The sequence below is a fragment of the Myxocyprinus asiaticus genome, chromosome 15 (assembly GCF_019703515.2).
Source record: "Myxocyprinus asiaticus isolate MX2 ecotype Aquarium Trade chromosome 15, UBuf_Myxa_2, whole genome shotgun sequence".
NCBI classification, from domain to species: Eukaryota; Metazoa; Chordata; class Actinopteri; order Cypriniformes; family Catostomidae; genus Myxocyprinus; species Myxocyprinus asiaticus.
This window is the reverse complement of record NC_059358.1, coordinates 11,944,759-11,966,212: the sequence shown is the minus strand read 5'-3', so window position 1 is coordinate 11,966,212 and position 21,454 is coordinate 11,944,759. Positions and strand designations below refer to the sequence as shown.

Here is a 21,454-nt window from a genome sequence, read left to right as displayed (position 1 = left end):
TATCGAACAGTCAAACATTAAGTGCGGAGATCACTTTAATAGTTACTTTCAAAAGCAGCATTTGATTAAAGGAATAGTTACCCAAAAATGAAAATCCTCTCATCACTTACCCACCCTCAGGCCTTCCCTGATGTGTATGACATCTTTGTTCTGCAGAACACAAATGAAGATTTTTAGAAGAATATTTCAGCTTGATAGGTCTATAATGCAACTGAATGGTGGCCAGAACTTTGAAGCACCAAAAAGCAGCATAAAAGTAATACAAAAGACCCCAGTGGTTAAATCCATGTCTTTAGAAACTATTTAATAGGTGTGGGTGAGAAACAGATTAATATTTAAGTCCTTTTTTAACTATAAATCTCCACTTTCACATTCTTTTATTTTTTTGGCATTTGACATTCATCGTGCATATCGCCACCTACTGATTGGGGCTGGTCAAAAGTGGAGATTTATAGTAAAAAAAAAAAAAAAAGACTTAAATATTGATCTGTTTCTCACCTACACCTATCATATCACTTCTGAAGATATGGATTTAATCACTAGAGTCATATGGATTACTTTTATGCTGCCTTTATGTGCTTTAAGGAGCTTCAAAGTTCTGGCCACATTTAACTTGCATTGTATGAACCTACAGAGCTGAAATAGTCTTCTAAAAATCTTCATTTGTGTTCTGCAGAAAAAGTAAAGTTATACACATCTGGGACAGCATGACGGTGAGTAAATGATGAGAGAATTTTTACTTTAGGGTGAACTTTCCTTTTAAGCGCCCAGTCTTGTTTACAACTGTTAGAACATACTTGCAAAGAAGTCATCACATTGTTTTTCACAAGAGAGAATACACAATGGGCTCATACAACAAAATACAATGCAACCTCTTCTGTTTAACATATTTTAATCCACTGGAGTGTCATATTGAATAGACTGAACTTGAAAATATTTTGTAGATTAGTATTTATAGTATGATTATTCAGACATTTATAATAACAGGGCATTACATGAATACTGTGATATAGAACATAAAAGCAGCAAATAATGTGACATGCTTTCACAAATATCTACTCGGAGCTTATCTTTCGTGTCTGACCTAATAGAACTGTACACACTACAGAAATATGGTGCTATCAGAAAAAGGCCATTACGGAGCCAAACACAAGCTGCTCTTGTAACACTCTCACTTGACAAGAGAAAAGACATCTACACATATCACTAAACCATTCTTTCATTATTTTAATAGTACAACAACAACAACACATTTGGATGTTAATCTTCATAGAAATGTGAGGTGCTAACACAGTAACATTGAAATATCAAAATTGAAGATGAATGTGGTTGTTTAAACTTTTTCAGAATGCAAAAATTCTGGAGAACCACTTCAAGGTTCAATGGTAAACGGTTTATAACTAGATTTTAATGCATTCTTGAAGCTTAGAAATGTATCAGTGATTTTTAACTGTAATCTGATAAAAAGTCATCTCAGTATGTTTCTTTATTTATTATGTATGTTCACTAAAAACCCATATTTTGAAATAGGTGAAAATAGTGTTTTCAGAGCACTTAGTCTTAGAAAGGCCGGAAAGTTGAGATGACAGAATTGAACCCCTTTTAATTAATATAGTGTCACTAAAAAACCTTAGAAAGCTACTCACAAGACAACTGCACAACCTTGATTCTACGAGTGAGTCCATTCAAGTATTCTTTATACTGTCTGAGAAATTCTCCTGACCAGTGCGGAACTGAAAGGCATCTTCACATAAAAGAATCATCTAGCTTAATTCATCTCACCCATCCTGACCACAAATTCTCTCAGCATGTTAATCAGATGCAAATGGCAGTGTCAACATTTAAACGACACTCAGAAAACAAAAAAGTAGATTTATTTATGGTCTATCCTTCATTTTAATCATATAGCTTGCCCTTGTGTTTAATAATGTGTAGTTATTTTTTTTTTTTTAAGAAAAGTGGTATTATGCTGGCTCCACTCTCAAAGCACCAAGGGACATGCCTATGGATCCTCAATTACACCGTATCTACAATGTAAGCAAGCAACATGATGCCACTTACCTAGAGAGCTCCTGTTCAAATAATCAAAGCTGCATCAAAAATGCAAGAGCATGGTGTATCCAGCATTGTTAACTATAACACAAGTGTTCTAGTTTTATTGCACCATGTTACTTGGTCTCAGAGTAGATGGGATTATGAAATGAAATTATCTCTATGGTAATTATAAAAAAAAAAAAAAAAAAAAAAAAAAGAGTGATTTAAACCCACCTTTTCCCATCTGTCATTGAGGTGATTTTGTGGAGCTTCCACAAGAGGGCAGTCAGACAGAGAGAATAAAAAAAAAAAAAATTTATACAATCTCAATAAAACTAGATTACCCACAAAGCTTAACATTAATTCCCAAAAATATCACAGTTAATTAGTTAAGTACTTTGTTTGAGTACATTCTGCCATGCATGATGACAACAAAATGTGAAAGGTCGGAAGCAAAGCCCTGAGTTCAACCCTAACATTAGTGTAGAACTGGACACGGGACAAAAGAAAGACCTTAAAATACAGCATTATATATGTGAATATAAAAATAAAAACCAAGGAAAAAGTGTTAGAGGTAGGGCCAACCAGAGGACAAGAGAAGGGGGCTGTTGGGGACACCGTGGGTTCTGGTCCATGGCAGAATCTTACAGGTGCTCCGGATGGCTCTGCAGGCAGGTGATCATGTCCTCAACTGGCTTTCCCTCAAAACAGATCTGATACACAGCCGTAAACAGAGGGAACCTGGGAAGAAATGTGGCTTTAATGTAGATTCAATGTTATTTCAAACCAATAAGAGGCTAGTTTTGGGAAGCTTTTGTCATTTTATTAGACAGATTTAGTGGCGAGCAACAAGAAATTACTGGGGATAGAGAGGAGGAATGAGATAGGGATATGTTGCAGGCCAGACTTGAACCTGTGTCACCCACATTTGACAACTTGTCAAAAGCATGTATGCTAACTGCTTCAGATATTAAAGTGCTTTTTATAAGAACAGATGTAAAAAGCTCTAACAACCAAAAACTTGGACTGATTATTTTCAGAGTTATATATTATACATGTTGTGGATGATATACATATCAGCCACAACATTAAAACCACCTGCCTAATACTGTGTAGGTCCCCCTCGTGCCACCAAAACAGTGCCAACCCACATCTCAGAATAGCATTCAGAGATGCCATTCTTTTCACCACAATTGTACAGAGCAGTTATCTGAGTTACCATCGACCAGAGTTACTGTTTGAACCAGTCTGGCCATTCTCTGTTGACATCTCTCATCAACTAAGTGCCTTGCTCAAGGACACAATGGTGGTGGCTGTGGGGATTGAACTGGCAACCTTCTGATTACCAGTTATGTGCTTTAGCCCACTATCCACCACTATGAACTCTGAGTAATAATTTGTCATGCAGAAGGCACCAATCAAAACCCTCTTGGTGAGTAATGTGTGCCTGAAAAAGCCATAATTTATTGGCATTTATATATCGGCCTAATTTCTTTATCGGGCAGATAACTTTACAAATTCATATTAATCGGCCAATACCGATATGGCTACCGATATATCGTGCATCCTTAAATAACATTCATTTAAAAGGGCTGGGTATTGATACAGATTTCCCGATTCGGTTCCGATTTACAAGCTCTAAATTTGATTCAGATTGAAGTCAATTTTATTTGTATAGCGCTTTTCACAACACACATCGTTTCAAAGCAATTTTACAGAAAATCGTGCATTAACAGAAAATGAAACTGTTATATCTATAAAGTCTTGATAGATTACACTGTGTAATTGTAAATTGTGTATAAAATGTTGATAAGATGCCATAAGATGTTGGCTAATGGAGAAAAATTACCTTGGGAGAAACCAGGCTCACTGTGGGGGCCAGTCCCCCTCTGGCTAAACAGCATGAATATAATGCCAATATTAGTTATTTGTGTGCAGTGCAAGTCATGGTTTAACATTTGTAAACTAATTAAGTGTTAAGGGCCAGTGTTTAAACAAAGATTTTGTATGAACTGTAAGATTAATGACTAATGTCTTTGAAGTCTTCAGAAGTTCACATAGATGCATTGTCCTTTGTTAGTTGGCTGATGGAGGTTTTTGTTGGCAATTAATTGATAGTCTATGTATTCCATTTCAAGAGTGTAGTCCATCAATAAACAAAGGTGATGCAGGCAGAGATCAATGAGGGGCATCGCAGTTCAACTGGCAGGTCATTTCTGTGAGGTTCGGTGGGGTTCATCCTAAATCCAAGGTTCAGGTAGTGGCATATGAAGTATCCCATGTCTTACATTTGGAGTTGGTATCAGTTCATCCTCTGAAGTCCATTGTAAAAGACTGAAGTGATGTCTGGCTAGCACCGGCTGTAGTTTGTCATCATTACTCAGTGACATGTAGCAGAGGAGTCTGACACCAAGCAGGAATGGAGCTGGATCTGGCTGGCTCTGGTACCCTCGGGATATGAATCCCAAAGGTTGAGACAGGAAAACAAATAGAATAATATTAGCGTATTTGCCATTAAATTTATGTTGATGGATAAATTAGGTGTATGCCTGGCTAAATAGATGAGTCTTTAGTCTAGACTTAAACTGAGTGAGTGTGTCTGTGTGCCAAACAGTGTTAGGGAGACTATTCCATGGTTTTGGAGCCAAATAGGAAAAGGATCTACCTCCTTTTGTGGATTTTGATATTCTAGGAACTATTAACAGGCCAGAAATTTGTGATCGTAATGAATGTGATGGAATATAGCGTGGTAGAAGGTCACTTAAGTACTGCAGAGCTAGACCATTGAAATCTTTGTATGTAGTTAACAGAATTTTAAAATTAATACGAAATTTAAAAGGTAGCCAATGTAACAACGAAAAAATTGGGCTAATATGATCATATTTCTTGGAAGTTTGATTTTCAAAGGACAGATTGGTATCAAATATAACACCCAAGTTCTTTGCTGTAGAAGATGACGTAACAGTACATCCATCAAGAGTCAAATTATATTTTAGCTGATTATTTTCAGAGGTTTTTAGTCCAATAATTAGTACCTCTATTTTGTCGGAATAGAGTAGAAGGAAATTTCTGGCCATCCAATCTTTGATTTCATTGATACACTCTGCTAATTTGGTCGAAAGAATAATTCTAACTGAATGATAGTGTGGTGTATATTGAGTGACATTAGCTGATCGCAGTAAACAAGAGACGAGGTAATGATCCGAGATGTCATCACTATACGGTAGAATTTCTATAGTATCAACATCAATTCCATTTGACAGAATTAAATCTAGCGTATGATAATGGTGATGAGTTGGTCCTGTCTCATTTTGTCTGACTGCAAGAGAGTTGAGTGCTAATGCTAATCCCAATGTGTCATTATCATTATCTATATGAATGTTGAAATCACCAACAATTAAAGCTCTATCTACAGTAACTACTAGATCTGATAGAAAATTTGCAAATTCACCAAGGAAATCAATATATGGCCCGGGTGATCTATATACTGTAGCAAGGCAAAAGATGACAGAGATTTTTTTATTTATATCTGACGGTGTCACATTAAGCATTATTACTTCAAAAGACTTACTTATATCCTGTCCTCTGAGTAACACCAAAAACTTCACTGTAAATTATAGCAACACCTCCTCCTCAACCCTTCAGACGAGGCTCATGTTTATAACAACAACCTGGGGGAGTAGATTCATTTAAACTAATATATATTTATCCGGTTTAAGCCAGGTTTCAGTCAAACAGAGTGCATCCAAACTATGATCTGTAATAATTTCATTTACAATTAGTGCTTTGGTTTCAAGAGATCTAATGTTTAGTAGCCCTACATTTATATGATGTTTATCTTAAAAAATCAAATTTATTCTAAATGATTTAGAGAGGGGTTTGTGTTTGGTAATTTGGGGAACAGACACAGTCTCTATATGATATCTAGGTGATACAGTTTCTATGTGTTGTAGTTTATGTGACCTGTGTGATATCTAAAGGCAGCTTGCAGATGTTCGGATCAACCAGTTTGTCTGCTTCCTGACCTGGGCCCCAGTTAGTCAAATACTAACACTATTAAGACTATGAGCCAATTTACTAGAAAGGAGAGCAGCACCTTCCCTGGAGGGATGGAGTCCATCTCTCTTTAGCAGGTCAGGTCTACCCCAAAAACTCCTATACTATTCTCCGAACACCACTCAGACATCCAGCCGTTCAGTGACACTAGTCTACTAAAAACCTTGTCACCATGATTTGCAAGGAGGGGGTCAGAGCATATTACAGTGTCTGACATCATTTTTGCAAGTTCACACACCTCTTTAACTCTATTTCCACGTTCCTTACAATTGAATCACCTATTACTAAGGCTCTTTTAACATGATTCTCAGTGGGTGCATCACTGAGTGGGGAGAATCAATTGGTAATCCTAACAGGAATGGGAAGTGGTGTCGCTTTGCTGAGCGAGTATGCCACCGAGACTTCACCCAAACGTCCTGATGCGGGGGCTCTACTGCCGGAACCAAAGTGTGTTTGTTGCTCGCTCCGAAACAGTATCTACTGGCTTCTCTCTCTCACTGACCTCCACTAGCGTTTGGATGCATGTCTCTAACTCATTAACCTTCTCCGACTAATTCTTTACATTTATCACATGTGAATCCCTCACTGCTGATGGAAGAAGCTATAGTAAACATGTGGCATGCAATGCAGGAAGAAATAACATGAGCGGATGCCATGACTTACCGCAATTGTTTGTTGTTGTTGTTATGGTTGTTCTTGAGCGGTGAGGGTTTGAGATCGATGTGGTTCCTGATTAGCAGATGTTTGAGATTTATGCAATAATCAGTGTAAAACAGAGAAGAAAACGAATGCACACAGTCGAGACGTGCGATGTAGACAAGCGGAAAAAAAAGAAAATAAAAAAGAGAGAAACAGGTACACGCGGTTGAAACAGTAGAAAAGCAGAAAAAAACGAAGCACGTGGTAAAATGGCAAAGGATAAAACTATGAATGTATAAGAATAAGCAATGCTAAGCAGGCTAGCAAGCTACAAACACAGACTCGTGCAGTGTGCCGGCAACAACCGGATACAAGTGCGATTGCCGAGGTTCAAATATATATAGCACAAAAATATACACATTCATTTGTGTATATTTCAGTTATAATGCCACTTTGCTTACACATAAAAGAAATTCTCTCTACGAATGCTGTTAATTATACAAAGGGACCTTCTAACTTGTTACATTATGAAAGTATTAATTTTTAAAAATGTTATCTTTTTAAAAACATACAAATTCCATTAATTTGATCAATAAATTTGATGTATTGATATTATATTGCATATTTGCACATTTTGTTACATGCTTATTGTTTACATGCGTAATTTGTACTATTTACAAGTATTAACATTGTAGAACAAGTGCTAAAACAGAAGTGTCTTTTTAAGAATAGCGGCTGTTCAGGGAGCACCACAGAAGCTTTTTGGTTGAGTACATATAGTCGAATGGCTTCTTTACCTGAACCATGCTATATGTTTTAATCAACAACTGACTGTAAATAAAAGAAAGGGTGTTAAAAGTGACATTATTCAATGACAAATGGATTGCGTGGATCTTGTCTTTAGACACACATTATACAAAATGAGTCAAAACAAACTTTTTATCTCAACACACAGTGAAAGGATCTTGGAGCCTACTTGTTCACTGGCGAACAAAATCTGAAAAATTACCAGCCAGTGTCTTATCACAGACGTTTTTAGTCACATTGCGCGAAATTTGGTCGCATATGCGAGTGATTTACTTGCATTGTAAAGGGTTGCACATAAGAGTAAAAGATCCATCTTAAGATTTTAAGAATTTATATTGGGTTGTTCAAATGATGATTGCAATTTTTTGAAAAATTGACAAGACAAAGCAAACATACTTATCTACTAGGCCCTTCTGTTTGAGGATATGATAGACCTCAGCAGAAGTCAATGGTCCCTGAAGCTTTTGTCCATTTAACATCTCTTTCTCCAGTTCCTCGATGCTCTATGAGAGGAAAAAATAAATCTTTGTCAATCTCTTTTCTGCATCAGCACAATGTGCCAAATGCTCAGCAACTTTCTTCAATCCATAAAATGTCCATTACATGCCATCATGTAAGTGGAGACAGTTGGTTCACATTTCTTTACCTTGCCTGTCCTGGCAAAAGCCTCTGCAACGCGTCGATTGCGCCCCCCGTAGCAGGTGGTGATGAGGTCAGCAACGCCGCAGCTCTCGAGGAACGTGGTGGACGAAACAGAGTCATCCTTGCTGAAGAGTTTGGCAAAGGCAATCATCTCCATCAAGCCAAGGCGGATGACCGCTGCTTTGGTGTTGTCTCCACACTGCAGGCCATCACAGAAGCCTGCACCTACTGCAACAATGTTCTAGTGCAGGGTAAACAAGAGTATTGGATGCAATAGGCAGTAAAGAAGTGCATTATGTAAATATACATTTATACTGCAATACATTATTCCCAGAATGTTTTTCATTCTACCAAATAATTTTTTTTCTGTTTACTTGTCTAGACATTTAGTCTTGTAATGTACAGTATCTTCTCGTAATGTTAAATATGTATAGGCTTAAATGCTCCTGCAAACTAAATAAATGTATTGTGTTAGAGCACACTTGGTTAATAAATCTCTAAATCCATTAACTAAACAACTAACCATCTATCAAGCTAACTGCCTATCTACCTACCTACTAACCATCTATCCATCCATCCATTACCATGAGACTTGTGTGATAGAATAACCAAAAAACCCAGTTTGTGCTAATTAATTTTCAATCTTTTGGTTACTTTTGCTCCAGGAAATGACATGGAAGTTACGTGACATAAATATCCCAAAAAACAAAACAAAACAAAAATTTTTTTAAGTGCCATAAACTCCATATCTGTTCTATGTAGAGGTCAAACGATAGTGGACTTTGCTGATACCGATAACTAAGGTGGCGGAATAGGCAGATAACTGATGAATCAGACAATAGTTTTTAAAAACTTCTTAGTCTTTCCATACTGTGACAGGTAAAGACAAAGTAGCTACAAGAGTCAAAACTAAGTAAATAAATTCCAGATGCAGCTTATTAGTCAACCAAAATCCCAATAATTATTAGAAACAAAAAATTAAGATTTGGTGCATAATGTGGGACTTTTAACTATAAAAAAAACCCAAAACACATCAGGGACTCTTATTTTGCAATGCGTATTTCTTTCTATGCCATCATTTAAATTTAAAACACTTGATTATATAATCAAATAACAAAATATTCATTTAAGTGAGGATAAAAATATGGATGAATATTGTCAGTGATTAAAGACAAGATTTATTTCTCCTCTAGAGGCTGCTATTATAGTGTAGAACCAAGCTGATCTAACTACAGAATCCTCCAGTGCTGGCTACAGAGGAATTAAAAAAGTAAAGAAAAACATCTATCAGCAACTATCAGCACAGATTTCTGCCAATATCCGACAGTTTCAAAAAGCACCTATCAGCACTGACTAATCAGTAAAACCGATTTATTGGTCTCCCTCTACTTCAATGTGGATGAATTCTATGCAAGTTCGTCCACCTGGAAAAGTAGTCCCAAATCTAAAGGATGATGTAGACAACATTGCAGCTCAAATGACAAACATTTTCTTGCTGAGGAAGTCATTTAAGTGCTTTTACTGTAAATGCATTTTCAATTCTTTTCTGTGGTAATCGACAGTATGCCAAAGATGCCGTCCTGAACATTAAATTGAAAAAAACCTAGAGTATTTGTCAAAGCATGCCAACATTCCAACGATGCTTACAAATGAATTTATGAGGAAGACAAGGGCTTACAGCAGCTAATTGTGAATTCAGCAGTGCAAGCTCTTCTTTGCAGATGTCTGAATCATGCCCCAGAAGCCCTGCACCTGCATCAAGATATTTCCCCTGAGAGAAGCAGCTAGACATGACTGATATTTACCTTGAGAGCTCCACAGAGCTCCACTGTGTCAGCATCATCCACCACAGTGATTCTGAAGTTAGGTGTCTGCAGGAGCTCTTTAAAGAGGAGGCCGCTCTCCAAGACCTTGCTGCCTGCATATCGGTGTAAATCAAGATTGAGCATATTCATATAATATAATCAAGTGTTTTAATTCAAATTTCTACATTTTCAGAAGAAAATGTGAGTGGTGCTTGCAAAACTCACTGCCACAATGCTATGGTGTTGTGGGTGGTTGCCAGGGCGATGCCATACAGTTGCTAAGTTCTGAGTGGATTCAAGCATGTTGCTAAATGGTTGCTAGGGCATTCTGGGTGGTTGATAGGACGTTGCTAAGGTGTTCTGAGTGATTTTACCATTTTGCTATGTGGCTGCTAGGGTGCTCTGGGTTATTGAAGGGTGGTTGCTCACTGTTCCAATTCAAAAGAGCCCACCCAAAGTCTCTATGATATTCTAGTCCCTAGATATGGCTCCATTCTCTCTTTTAATACAAGTCTATGGGATATTTTTCGCCTGTTGCCCACCATCTGAAAATCTAATGTTCAATTGCTTAGAAAAACAATAGCATTTGTCCCCTCATTACGCTACATGTCTGTAGCACAAATGTTTTGGGATAAGCTACCGACCGAAGTTTAATACTAATGGGAAGCAGAGATGCACCGATACAAAATTTGTGTGCCAATACAGATATATAACTATTTAAAACAACATCTGTGGATACTGATAGTTTGGGTGTTCTGCTCTTTTATGGTACCTTGTTGCAAACCACTGATGACAATAAATTACACAGCTTCAAAAGAAATGTAAATATCATCTGATACCCATGTATGCACGATACATTGGTGCATCTTTATTGGTAAGAGTGATTCCTTAGCAAGCACCACTAATTACAGAATTACTGTTAAAGGGATAGTTTACCCAAAAAAAGAAAATTCTCTCATCATTTTGTCACCCTCATGCCATCCAAGATATGTATGACTTTCTTTCTTCTACAGAACACAAAGATTTTTAGAAGAATATTTCAGCTCTGTAGGTCCATTTAATGCACGTGAATGGTGGCCAGAACTTTGAAGCTCCAAAAACCGTATAAAGGTGGCATAAAAAGTACCGTATTTTCCGGAATATAAGTCACGTTTTTTTTTTTTCATCTGCAAGGTTCCGCGACTTATATACATAATTTATACGTAATTAATGTTGGCTGTTCAAATGCACGCATACCAAAACACATATGCTTACACTCAAACAGATGAAAATATCAGTCACAGAGACGGTATAAGCATTTTAAAGTGGCCAGTTCAGAATATTTTGCCTTTACATACTACTTTATGCAACCAATTTAAATATTCAGTCCCATCATAACATTATTGTTCTATAGACCGCTGTCAAACGCAACTCCTCACATGCCCACAAAATGATGTTTTATTACACTCGTAGCAAAAACCTTCAGTCAGTAAACTGGATAATTAATGCACAGCATAGAGGGTAATGTACCAGAAATATCTACAGATAGACAAATCGCTAACGTTAATGAATGAATAGAATACAACAGGAATACTGTTTTACTCACATTATAACAGCAGTTTATTTGTAAGCAGCATAGAGTTACAAAGCATAGAGATGCATATTTCCTTAAGTAATCTTCAAGGAGCACGTCTGACATGTGAGCGGCTAAATGGAAGTCAGGCGGCTGTTCCCGGGTCCTAGTGCCTGCCGAAATCAACCTCTGCCAGTGCGACTTATCTGTGTTTTTTTTCTCTGAACAACACAATTTAAACCAGGTGTGACTTATATTCAGGTGCGACTTTATTTCCGGAAAATCCGGTAATCCATAAGACTCCAGTGGTTAAATGCATGTCTTCAGAAACTATATGATAGGTGTGGGTGAGAAACAGATCGATATTTAAGTCCTTTTTAACTATACAGTGCATCCGGAAAGTATTCACAGCACTTCACTTTTTCCACATTTTGTTATGTTACAGCCTTATTTATATTTTCCTCAAAATTCTACAAATTATACCCCATATTGACAACGTGAAAGAAGTTTGTTTGAAATCTTTGCAAATTTATTAAAAATAAAAATTGGAAAAAAAATTAATAAATAAATAAATCACATGTACATAAGTATTCACACCCTTTGCTATGACACTCAAAATTGAGCTCAGGTGCATCCTGTTTCCACTGATCATCCTTGAGATGTTTCTACAACTTGATTGGAGTCCACCTGTGGTCAATTCAGTTGATTGGACATGATTTGGAAAGGCACACACCTGTCTATATAAGGTCCCACAGTTAACAGTGCATGTCAGAGCACAAACCAAGCCATGAAGTCCAAGGAATTGTCTGTAGACCTCCGAGACAGGATTGTATCGAGGCACAGATCTGGGGAAGGGTACAGAAAAATTTCTGCAGCATTGAAGGTCCCAATGAGCACAGTGGCCTCCATCATCCGTAAATGGAAGAAGTTTGGAATCACCAGGACTCTTCCTAGAGCTGGCCGCCTGGCCAAACTAAGCGATCGGGGGAGAAGGGCCTTAGTCAGGGAGGTGACCAAGAACCCGATGGTCACTCTGACAGAGCTCCAGCATTTCTCTGTGGAGAGAGGAGAACCTTCCAGAAGAACAACCATCTCTGCAGCACTCCACCAATCAGGCCTGTATGGTAGAGTGGCCAGACGGAAACCACTCCTCAGTAAAAGGCACATGACAGTCCGCCTGGAGTTTGCCAAAAGGCACCTGAAGGACTCTCAGACCATGAGAAACAAAGATTGAACTCTTTGGCCTGAATGGCAAGCGTCATGTCTGGAGGAAACCAGGCACCGCTCATCACCTGGCCAATACCATCCCTACAGTGAAGCATGGTGGTGGCAGCATCATGCTGTGGGGATGTTTTTCAGTGGCAGGAACTGGGAGACTAGTCAGGATCGAGGGAAAGATGAATGCAGCAAAGTACAGAGACATCCTTGATGAAAACCTGCTCCAGAGCACTCTGGACCTCAGACTGGGGCGAAGGTTCATCTTCCAACAGGACAACGACCCTAAGCACACAGCCAAGATAATAAAGGAGTGGCTACGGGACAACTCTGTGAATGTCCTTGAGTGGCCCAGCCAGAGCCCAGACTTGAACCCGATTGAACATCTCTGGAGAGATCTGAAAATGGCTGTGCACCAACGCTCCCCATCCAACCTGATGGAGCTTGAGAGGTCCTGCACAGAAGAATGGGAGAAACTGCCCAAAAATAGGTGTGCCAAGCTTGCAGCATCACACTCAAAAAGACTTGAGGCTGTAATTGGTGCCAAAGGTGCTTCAACAAAGTATTGAGCAAAGGCTGTGAATACTTATGTACATGTGATTTGTTTTTTTTTTTAATAAATTTGCAAAGATTTCAAACAAACTTCTTTCACATTGTCATTATGGGGTATTGTTTGTAGAATTTTGAGGAAAATAATGAATTTAATCTATTTTGGAATAAGGCTGTAACATAACAAAATGTGGAAAAAGTGAAGCGCTGTGAATACTTTCCGGCTGCACTGTAAATTCTCCTACCTGCCCAGTAGGTGGTGATATGCACGAAGAATACAAATCAAAAAGAAGAATGTGAAAGTGGACATTTATAGTAAAAAAGGACTTAAATATTGACCTGTTTCTCACCCACACCTATCATATCGCTGGTGAAGACATGGATTAACCACTAGAGTCATATGGATTACTTTTATGCTGCCTTTATGTGCATTTTTGGAGCTACAAAGTTCTGGCCACCTTCCACCTGTATTGAATGCAACTACAGAGCTGAAATATTCTCCTAAAAATCTTGGTTTTTGTTCTGCAGAAGAAAAAATGTTATACACATCTGGGATGGCAAGAGGTTGAGTAAATGATGAGAGAATTTTCATTTTTAGGTGAACTATCCCTTTAATGGCTTCCATTTCAAATCAGCACATTTTGACTCGAGAGCTGATCACTCACCAATGGTGCTCTCACAGAACTTCTCAGCTGCCACTTCATTGGCAATGTTGGCCCCCATTAAGACACTGACATCGATGCTCATTTTTTCCCTAATGATGTCAGAGATGAGCTTCAATCCTTCTGGTCCTTCATCAATGCCCTACAGAGACACATGAAGGAAAAAGAGAGGACACCATCAACACTGTTTTCTCTTTTAATGTAACATTGCCTTATTTCCCCTCAGTAGATATAATTCTGGAGCACAGCTGTTTAGAGGAACATCTTTAACTAATGACTCACAAAATGAGAACAAAAATAATCAAGACGGTACAGAGAGTACACATGCAATGGGTAGAAATCTGAGAAAGAGAATGCAGAAACCAGACCAGTCATATCTATTGACAATATTAACCGAGCAACATTGTGAGAAATTAAATTAGTTTCAACACGGTGGAGCGCAGAAGATAAATACAAATTGGAGAGGTATAACTACAGAGATAGAGCCAGTAATGTGAAAACGCAGCCAGTAACAGGAAAGACAAACTGCCACCAGGAGATAACTTGCAAGTGAGCAATCTGCCCTTTTTTTTTACCCATGAGTCACTCCACATATGGTGCCTATTGCTCAGTTTTTAAAGAGACATCAAGTCTGCAAGTTCCACAGCCTTCATCAATCCTAAATGTCCTGCACGCATGGTGGAGGGCACACATGGGGCAGTGGTAGCTCAGCGGTTAAGGCTCTGGGTTACTGATCAGAAGGTCGGAGTTTCAAGCCCCAGCACCGCCAAGATGCCACTGTTGGGCCCTTGAGCAAGGCCCTTGACCCTATCTGCTCCAGGGGTGCCGTATCATGGCTGACCCTGCACTCTGACCCCAGCCTAGCTGGGATATGTGAAAAAGAAGAATTTCACTGTATATGTGCAAATGTATAATGTGTGATAAATAAAGAAAATTATTAAAAAAAAAACATGGATTAACAAAAAAGTGGAATATTAATTGTAGGATATTTGGCAGTTCCAATTAAACCATAGCTGGCTATAATTAAGGTTCCCACACCTTTTCACAAATACATTTCCATTACTTTTCTATGGCTTTCTTAGATATCTGTGATTACTGAAAAATATTTTTATAGATTGCACTCTCAAGGAACAACTTTTAGCCATTGTAATATTTCACAGCTGAGCATAACTAGTCCATTTTAGAAATATGAATGGCTTTTACACAGTTTTTTAAGATTTCTTTGACTTTTCCATCCACGGAAATTTTTCTCTGGGCATATAATATGTATAATACAGGAAGTCTGAGTTCTGCGTGCCAAACATAGTCATACAAATTAAATGTTGTTGGGTGTTCCTGTACCTCAACAGGTAGAGCATGGCGCTAGCAACGCAAAGGACATGGTTCAATTCCCAGGAAATGCACATGCTGATAAAATGCATGGCAAGTCGCTTTGGATAAAAACACTGATGGACACTTTGTTCTGTTGTTTTTTTTTTTCTGCCTTTAAAATTATTTTTCATCATGCAATGTCATTTCACATCATTCCACAATGCAAACAAATGACTACCTGGTTAATCCATTATGAGAATGGAGCCAAAACAGAGAAGGACAGTATATGCATTATATTTCACAAAGAATGCAAAGAGTGAGCATTACGCCCATTAGCTCCTGGAATTAAAAGTTCTGTCTAAGAACTTATTTTAAATGTGCCGACAACCCTGCATCAATTTAACCTCAAACAATGGTATACATATCCCAAAATCACAGCTATTTAAAATTCAGTGGAGAACTGTATTCTTACTTTGATTAGCGTAATTCCTCGAGCTTTCTCCGAAACGCAGCCCATCATTTCGTCACACAGTTTCCGGATGAACTGGTGCGGGACCACGAAGACCAGGAGGTCGGCACCATCCGCAGCATCCCGCAACTGTGGCACTGCAACCTGCACGAATAAACCACATAAATATTACATAATAAGGCATGGACAGTTCAGCTCGTTAAGTTTACATACCCCTTGCAAAATCTGTAAGATGTTTCTCATAAACAATTTTTTTTAAAAAAGCTATAAAAATAAGTTTAGTTTATTTCGTTTTGTCTTGATGAAGCTGCATAACACTGTATATTCAACAAGACAAAATAATACATTTAAGTATGAAAATTTCTTTAGATCCATGTCATGTGATGGTCAATGGCAGGTATGCTATTCAGAACATTCAGGCTTTTCATCAAAGTTGAAGTGTGATTGCTTGTTGCATCAGAAAATGGATACACAATAAGGAACTCTAGTTACTTGATGACTTTTATCTTCTTATAGTATACTCATTTCAGGGTAGTCTAGTTGAAGCAAGCTGGGTTAAAGAGTCAAAGTCTGATAAAGTCTTTTGGGATAGTTCACCCAAAAATGACAAATTCATTTACCCACCATCATGTTGTTCCAAACCCAAATGACTTACTGTAATTTCTTCCGTGGAACACTAAAGGAGATTTTTGGCAGAATATTAGGGACTGACAGCTTCGGTCCCCATTCACTTTCATTGAATGGCGAAAAGTGCAGCATCTATATTCTTAAATAGCCTTTTTCTCCTCATGGTACACTATATGGGTTTGTAACAATATGAGGGTGAGTAAATGAAGACCGAATTTTCATTTTGGTGAGAACTAACCCTTTAACCTGCAATCTTAAGTTTAACATCCCATATCCTTCATTACTATTAAGGTACTGTCTTACCACATTCTCTGGGAGTTTGTAACCTGGAAGGTACTTCACATTCTCATGCTCTGTGTTGATGATCTCAGACAGCTTTTTGCCATTGACCATTTCTTCATACACCCACATCTTGACAGTGGTGGCAAAGCGCTGGAGTTTCTGTGCATTGGTGCCAATAATTTTCGCAATAGCAGAGCCCCTTGGCACAGGATAACACAAGGATCTCTTTAATAAAAATGCCAGTCTGTTGTTGAACAGCAGTTCACAGGGACATTTCAGTGAAGGTTTACAACCCTGAGAAGTTGCATTGGCAGTTGTGACTAAATGAGGGTTATGCAGCATGCATTCTTTTTTCTTTTTCAGATCAATAAAATTAAGTGATAAATAACACGAACTTGCCCAGAGTATGTCTGCTTGCTAATCATATGGACCTGAATATTAGCTTGCTGTAACCGCTATAGCCTACATACAGAATTAAACATTAGTGCTGCAGTTTAAGTAAGAGGTCTGAGCTATAGCAGTTGGTCCACGCCATATGTTCTGTACTATTAATCTCATTACCAATAAGGTAGTACATATAGATCATTTCTAATTCCTTAAAAGTGCATACTCACCAATTTCCTGAACCAACAATGCATACTTTCAGTGGGACAGCCATAACAACGTATGCTTGCAAATACTGGATATATGTTTTAAGTCAAGAATATAGGTACGAATACTATAAAATCATGCAGTTTTGTCAGGGAAGAACTGGTGGGAGAGAATGTGCGAGACCCTTTTTGATTGCGTCACAGACAATGGTGAGGAGTTCTGGGAGATGTAGTTTGCCTTTAATTACCACGTGTTACCATCGCGGGTATTGTATTCGTTGCCTGCAGCTGAACACCTCGAGGCGATTTCTGAATAATTTAATCAGTTTATTTGTATATAGCGCTTTCACAGATATAAATAAAAAACATTAATTTTACTTATATGAGAGACTGATTAACGTCCTCTTTTCAAACAACACAATGTGAACATTCTTTTAAAAAAGGCTTCTAAAACTTCTAAAACTTGAGAATTTCCTTTATGAGGTGTTGAATATAAAATAACGAATATCAACGGCAAAGTTTTTTTCACATTTACCAAAGTTAGATTGTATATCATTTATGCTTACATCTAGCCTACATTTTGCCTACATATAGATTTAACAATTATACTTTTATTTTAGATCTAGATTAAATAGTTTGCTAACATTAATAGCTGTTATATTAATAGATAAATAGTTATTAAACCGAAAATGTAAAGAAAAAAAAAAGACATTTTAAAACAGCACTATTAGGTTATTTTCATGCGTCTTTCAGTAAATCTGGCAAAACTGCACCGTTTTTACGAGGAGGACAAAATCTGGATAAATAATTAAGTCCTTTATTTATTAATTTATTACAATTATTCCTAAATGTAGCCTATTTTTTTTTCTATATTTCTTGTTACATTTACTTTTGTATTTATTTATTATTTAGTTTTTTTTAAGTATTTATTGATGTATTGTTTTTATTATTTATACTGTATAAATATTATTATAATGTATAATATATTATGTTTAGTTCTTAATTTATTTATTTAGTTTTTAAATCATGGGTATGATGGGACGTAACTTTTGCATTCACATTCATGTTGGCCTCTCTGGTATACACCGATCAGCCACAACATTAAAACCACATGCCTAATATTGTGTAGGTCTCCCTCATGCTGCCAAAACAACACCAATCCACATCTCAGAACAGCATTCAGAGATGCTATACTTTTCACCACAATTGTACAGGGCAGTTTTCTGAGTTACCGTAGACTTTGTCAGTTTGAACCAGTCTGGCCATTCTCTGTTGACCTCTCTCATCAATAAAGCATTTCCGTCCACAGAGCTGCCGCTCACTGGATGTTTTTTGTTTTTGGCACCATTCGGAGTAAATTCTAGAGACTGTTGTGTGTGAAAATCCCAGGAGATCAGCAGTTACAGAAATACAAACCAGCCCATCTGGCAGCAACAATCATGCCACGGTCCAAATCACTGAGATCACATTTTTTCCCCATTCTAATGGTTGATGTGAACATTAACTGAAGCACCTGACCTGTATCTGCATGATTTTATGCACTGCACTGCTGCCATATGATTTGCTGATTAGATAATCGCATGGATGATTGTTGTTGCCAGATGGGCTGGTTTGTATTTCTGTAACTGCTGATCTCCTGGGATTTTCACGCACAGCAGTCTCTAGAATTTACTCCGAATGGTGCCAAAAACAAAAAACATCCAGTGAGCGGCAGTTCTGTGGATGGAAATGTCTTGTTGATGAGAGAGGTCAACAGAGAATGGCCAGACTGGTTCGAACTGACAAAGTCTACGGTAACTCAGATAACCGCGCTGTACAATTGTGCTGAGAAAAATATCATCTCAGAATGCTATTCTGAGATGCGGGTTGGCGCTGTTTTGGCGGCACGAGGGGGACCAACACAGTTTTAGGCAGGTGGTTTTAATGTTGTGGCTGATCGGTTTATAAAATGCAGTATTTCTGTTGGTGGAGAGCACGAGGGGAGTGACCACCCACTGATTCCCATAAAAACACAGAGAAACCCATTGAAGACTCCTTGGCAAACCAGAAAGGGGAAAATCAAACTCATCTCCAAACACCTCCTTTCCGTACGATGATCGCATTCAGCAGTATTTTTTGGGGGGCTGTTTTTTAAACTGCTCTTCCGATTTTGAATAGTCACAGTGTGTGATCCACAGTTGGGAATAATCATGGAAAAAGCGCTGAACGTGTCGCATGCAGGGAGCAGTAAAGGAAAGTGGGGGAATCCCGCACAGAGACAGGCAAGAAGCGGCTCGTACAGTCCTGGATCAGGGGCTGTGTCGGACACAACTCACCCCTCACAGACCCAGAAGAGACACTTGGAGGGGGTTTTGAACAAATACACCAATTTACTACAAGGCTGGCAGAGCAGGTAAACAGTCCTAGGCGCTTTCTCACACTAGAAAACTTTTAAACCCATACAGAATTCCAAGTTATCATGATAGACGGATAGTCCAATATAAAGAGAAATTTCGCATTCAGGACATTTGTGCTCATCTTATTTGATCATCTCCGCTGACAGCCAATCTGTGGAATTAAAGACCGAAGACGCTTCATCATCCAGGAATGCAAAGAATTTCATAACAATATGACGTAATGCATGAATGCAATTATAACTTTCATTCTAATATTGTTTACTTTCTCCCACTATTGATCCTTAACATTTCTGGACAGTGCTGTCCATCATGTCATTAAACATTGTGTTTTAAATCAGACCTTGTCAAGTCTTAGTCAGATATGACAAAGGAAATGGGATTATACAGGACAAGCATGCAGAGTCAGAAATTGAGGGGGGCTCGGGGCAAAATGCTACCAAAAATGCCCCCGAAATTCAAAATGTGGGGACACAAATGGACCTCAAAATGAATTGTTGTGTTGTTGTTTTTTATTTGTAACCTCTGATATAATTCTTAATATTCCATTATAGTTTTAGGTTTACATATTATGGCATAAAGATGAGTTGATGTCGATTTAATTCTTTGGGTAAGAGGTAATAATACATTCTCAATCTTTAAAATTTGTATTAATGAACTGATTAAATTAGCGTATTTGACATAAGCCACAGCTTTTTATTTTAAATGGTTTGAAAAATATGCCCCCAAAGGTAAAAAATGCCCCAGAAAATCAAATCCAGCAGGCAAATATAATAACACTGATGGCAAGGATAAGGATTAAGAATTCAGTCCATTTCAGCCCGACGTCATGCATTAAAAAGATATTGTTACAAATTATTTGTGTAGTTTCTCCCCTTTCTTGATCTAAACAGCACTGTCCTTGTCCTTAAAAATAATGTTTTGAAGTCAGTCATTATCATGTTTTAGTCTAAAAAGACATGTTTCAGAATCAAGTATAGGAATTTGGTCTGTTTCAATCCATTGTGACTTATGCATGATTGTGAATTATCATAGTTTTCGTCTGTTTATTTGTTTAGGTGTTCTTTTCATAATGAACATTCTTGATCTGTACAGTGACCTGTCCATGTCAAGTTTTGGTAAAAAAAGATGTCACTTTGAACTCAATGAATCACTGAATGGTGATCAGATCTCTTAATTTTCCTACCTGTTGTTTTTGTTATGTAATATTCTCTAATGGTTAGTTTGTGGTCACAGGTTTGTATTATATTACACCGATCAGCCACAACATTAAAACCACCTGCCTAATATTGTGTAGGTCCCCGTTGTGCCGCCAAAACAGTGCCAACCCACATCTCAGAATAGCATTCTGAGATGATATTCTTCTCACCACAATTGTACAGAGCGGTTTTCTGAGTTACCATAGACTTTGTCAGTTCAAACCAGTCTGGCCATTCTCTGTTGACCTCTCTCATCAACAAGGCATTTCCGTCCACAGAACTGCTGCTCACTGGATGTTTTTTGTTTTCAGCGCCATTCGGCGTAAATTCTAGAGACTGTTGTGCATGAAAATCCCAGGAGATCAGCAGTTACTGAGATACACAAAGCAGCTTGTCTGGCACCAACAATCATGCCATGGTCTAAATCACTGAGATCACATTTTTCCCCATTCTGATGGTTGATGTGAACATTAACTGAAGCTCCTGACCTGTATCTGCATGATTTTATACACTGCACTGCTGCCACACGATTGGCTGATTAGATGATCGCATGGATGATTGTTGGTGCCAGTCGGGCTGGTTTGAGTATTTCTGTAACTGCTGATCTCCTGGGATTTTCACA

The 21,454-nt window shown here is 38.0% G+C and overlaps 2 protein-coding genes across 7 annotated transcripts in view; one reads left to right on the top strand and one right to left on the bottom strand.

Annotated features, from left to right (window-relative positions):
- Positions 1-645: 645 nt before the first annotated feature.
- LOC127452510 (glycerol-3-phosphate dehydrogenase 1-like protein) lies at positions 646-17,432 on the bottom strand. 3 transcript variants are annotated; one of them, XM_051718000.1, is made up of 9 exons: positions 17,265-17,432; positions 16,672-16,849; positions 15,745-15,885; positions 13,965-14,103; positions 9,984-10,096; positions 8,183-8,419; positions 7,933-8,039; positions 6,754-6,819; positions 5,577-5,705 (listed from the first exon to the last, which is right to left on the bottom strand). In XM_051718000.1, exons 1-9 carry the CDS (start codon positions 17,306-17,308, stop codon positions 5,693-5,695), a joined length of 1,038 nt encoding a protein of 345 aa, XP_051573960.1. In that variant the 5' UTR covers positions 17,309-17,432; the 3' UTR covers positions 5,577-5,692. The 3 variants fall into 3 exon arrangements, with proteins under 3 accessions (XP_051573959.1, XP_051573960.1, XP_051573961.1); XM_051717999.1 differs by lacking the exons at positions 5,577-5,705; positions 6,754-6,819 and adding an exon at positions 646-2,775; XM_051718001.1 differs by lacking the exon at positions 5,577-5,705 and having other exon boundaries at positions 6,681-6,819.
- A 1,799-nt stretch (positions 17,433-19,231) lies between these two features.
- LOC127452507 (oxysterol-binding protein-related protein 10-like) overlaps positions 19,232-21,454 on the top strand; it is a 123,551-nt gene continuing 121,328 nt past the window's right edge. For 2 of the 4 annotated variants that reach the window (XM_051717992.1, XM_051717991.1), the window contains exon 1: positions 19,233-19,632. In XM_051717992.1, the coding sequence (XP_051573952.1) occupies positions 19,430-19,632 (203 nt within the window). In that variant the 5' untranslated portion in view covers positions 19,233-19,429. Of the gene's footprint in view, positions 19,633-21,454 lie in introns of all 4 variants that reach the window. The other 2 variants (XM_051717990.1, XM_051717993.1) reach the window with 2 other exon arrangements.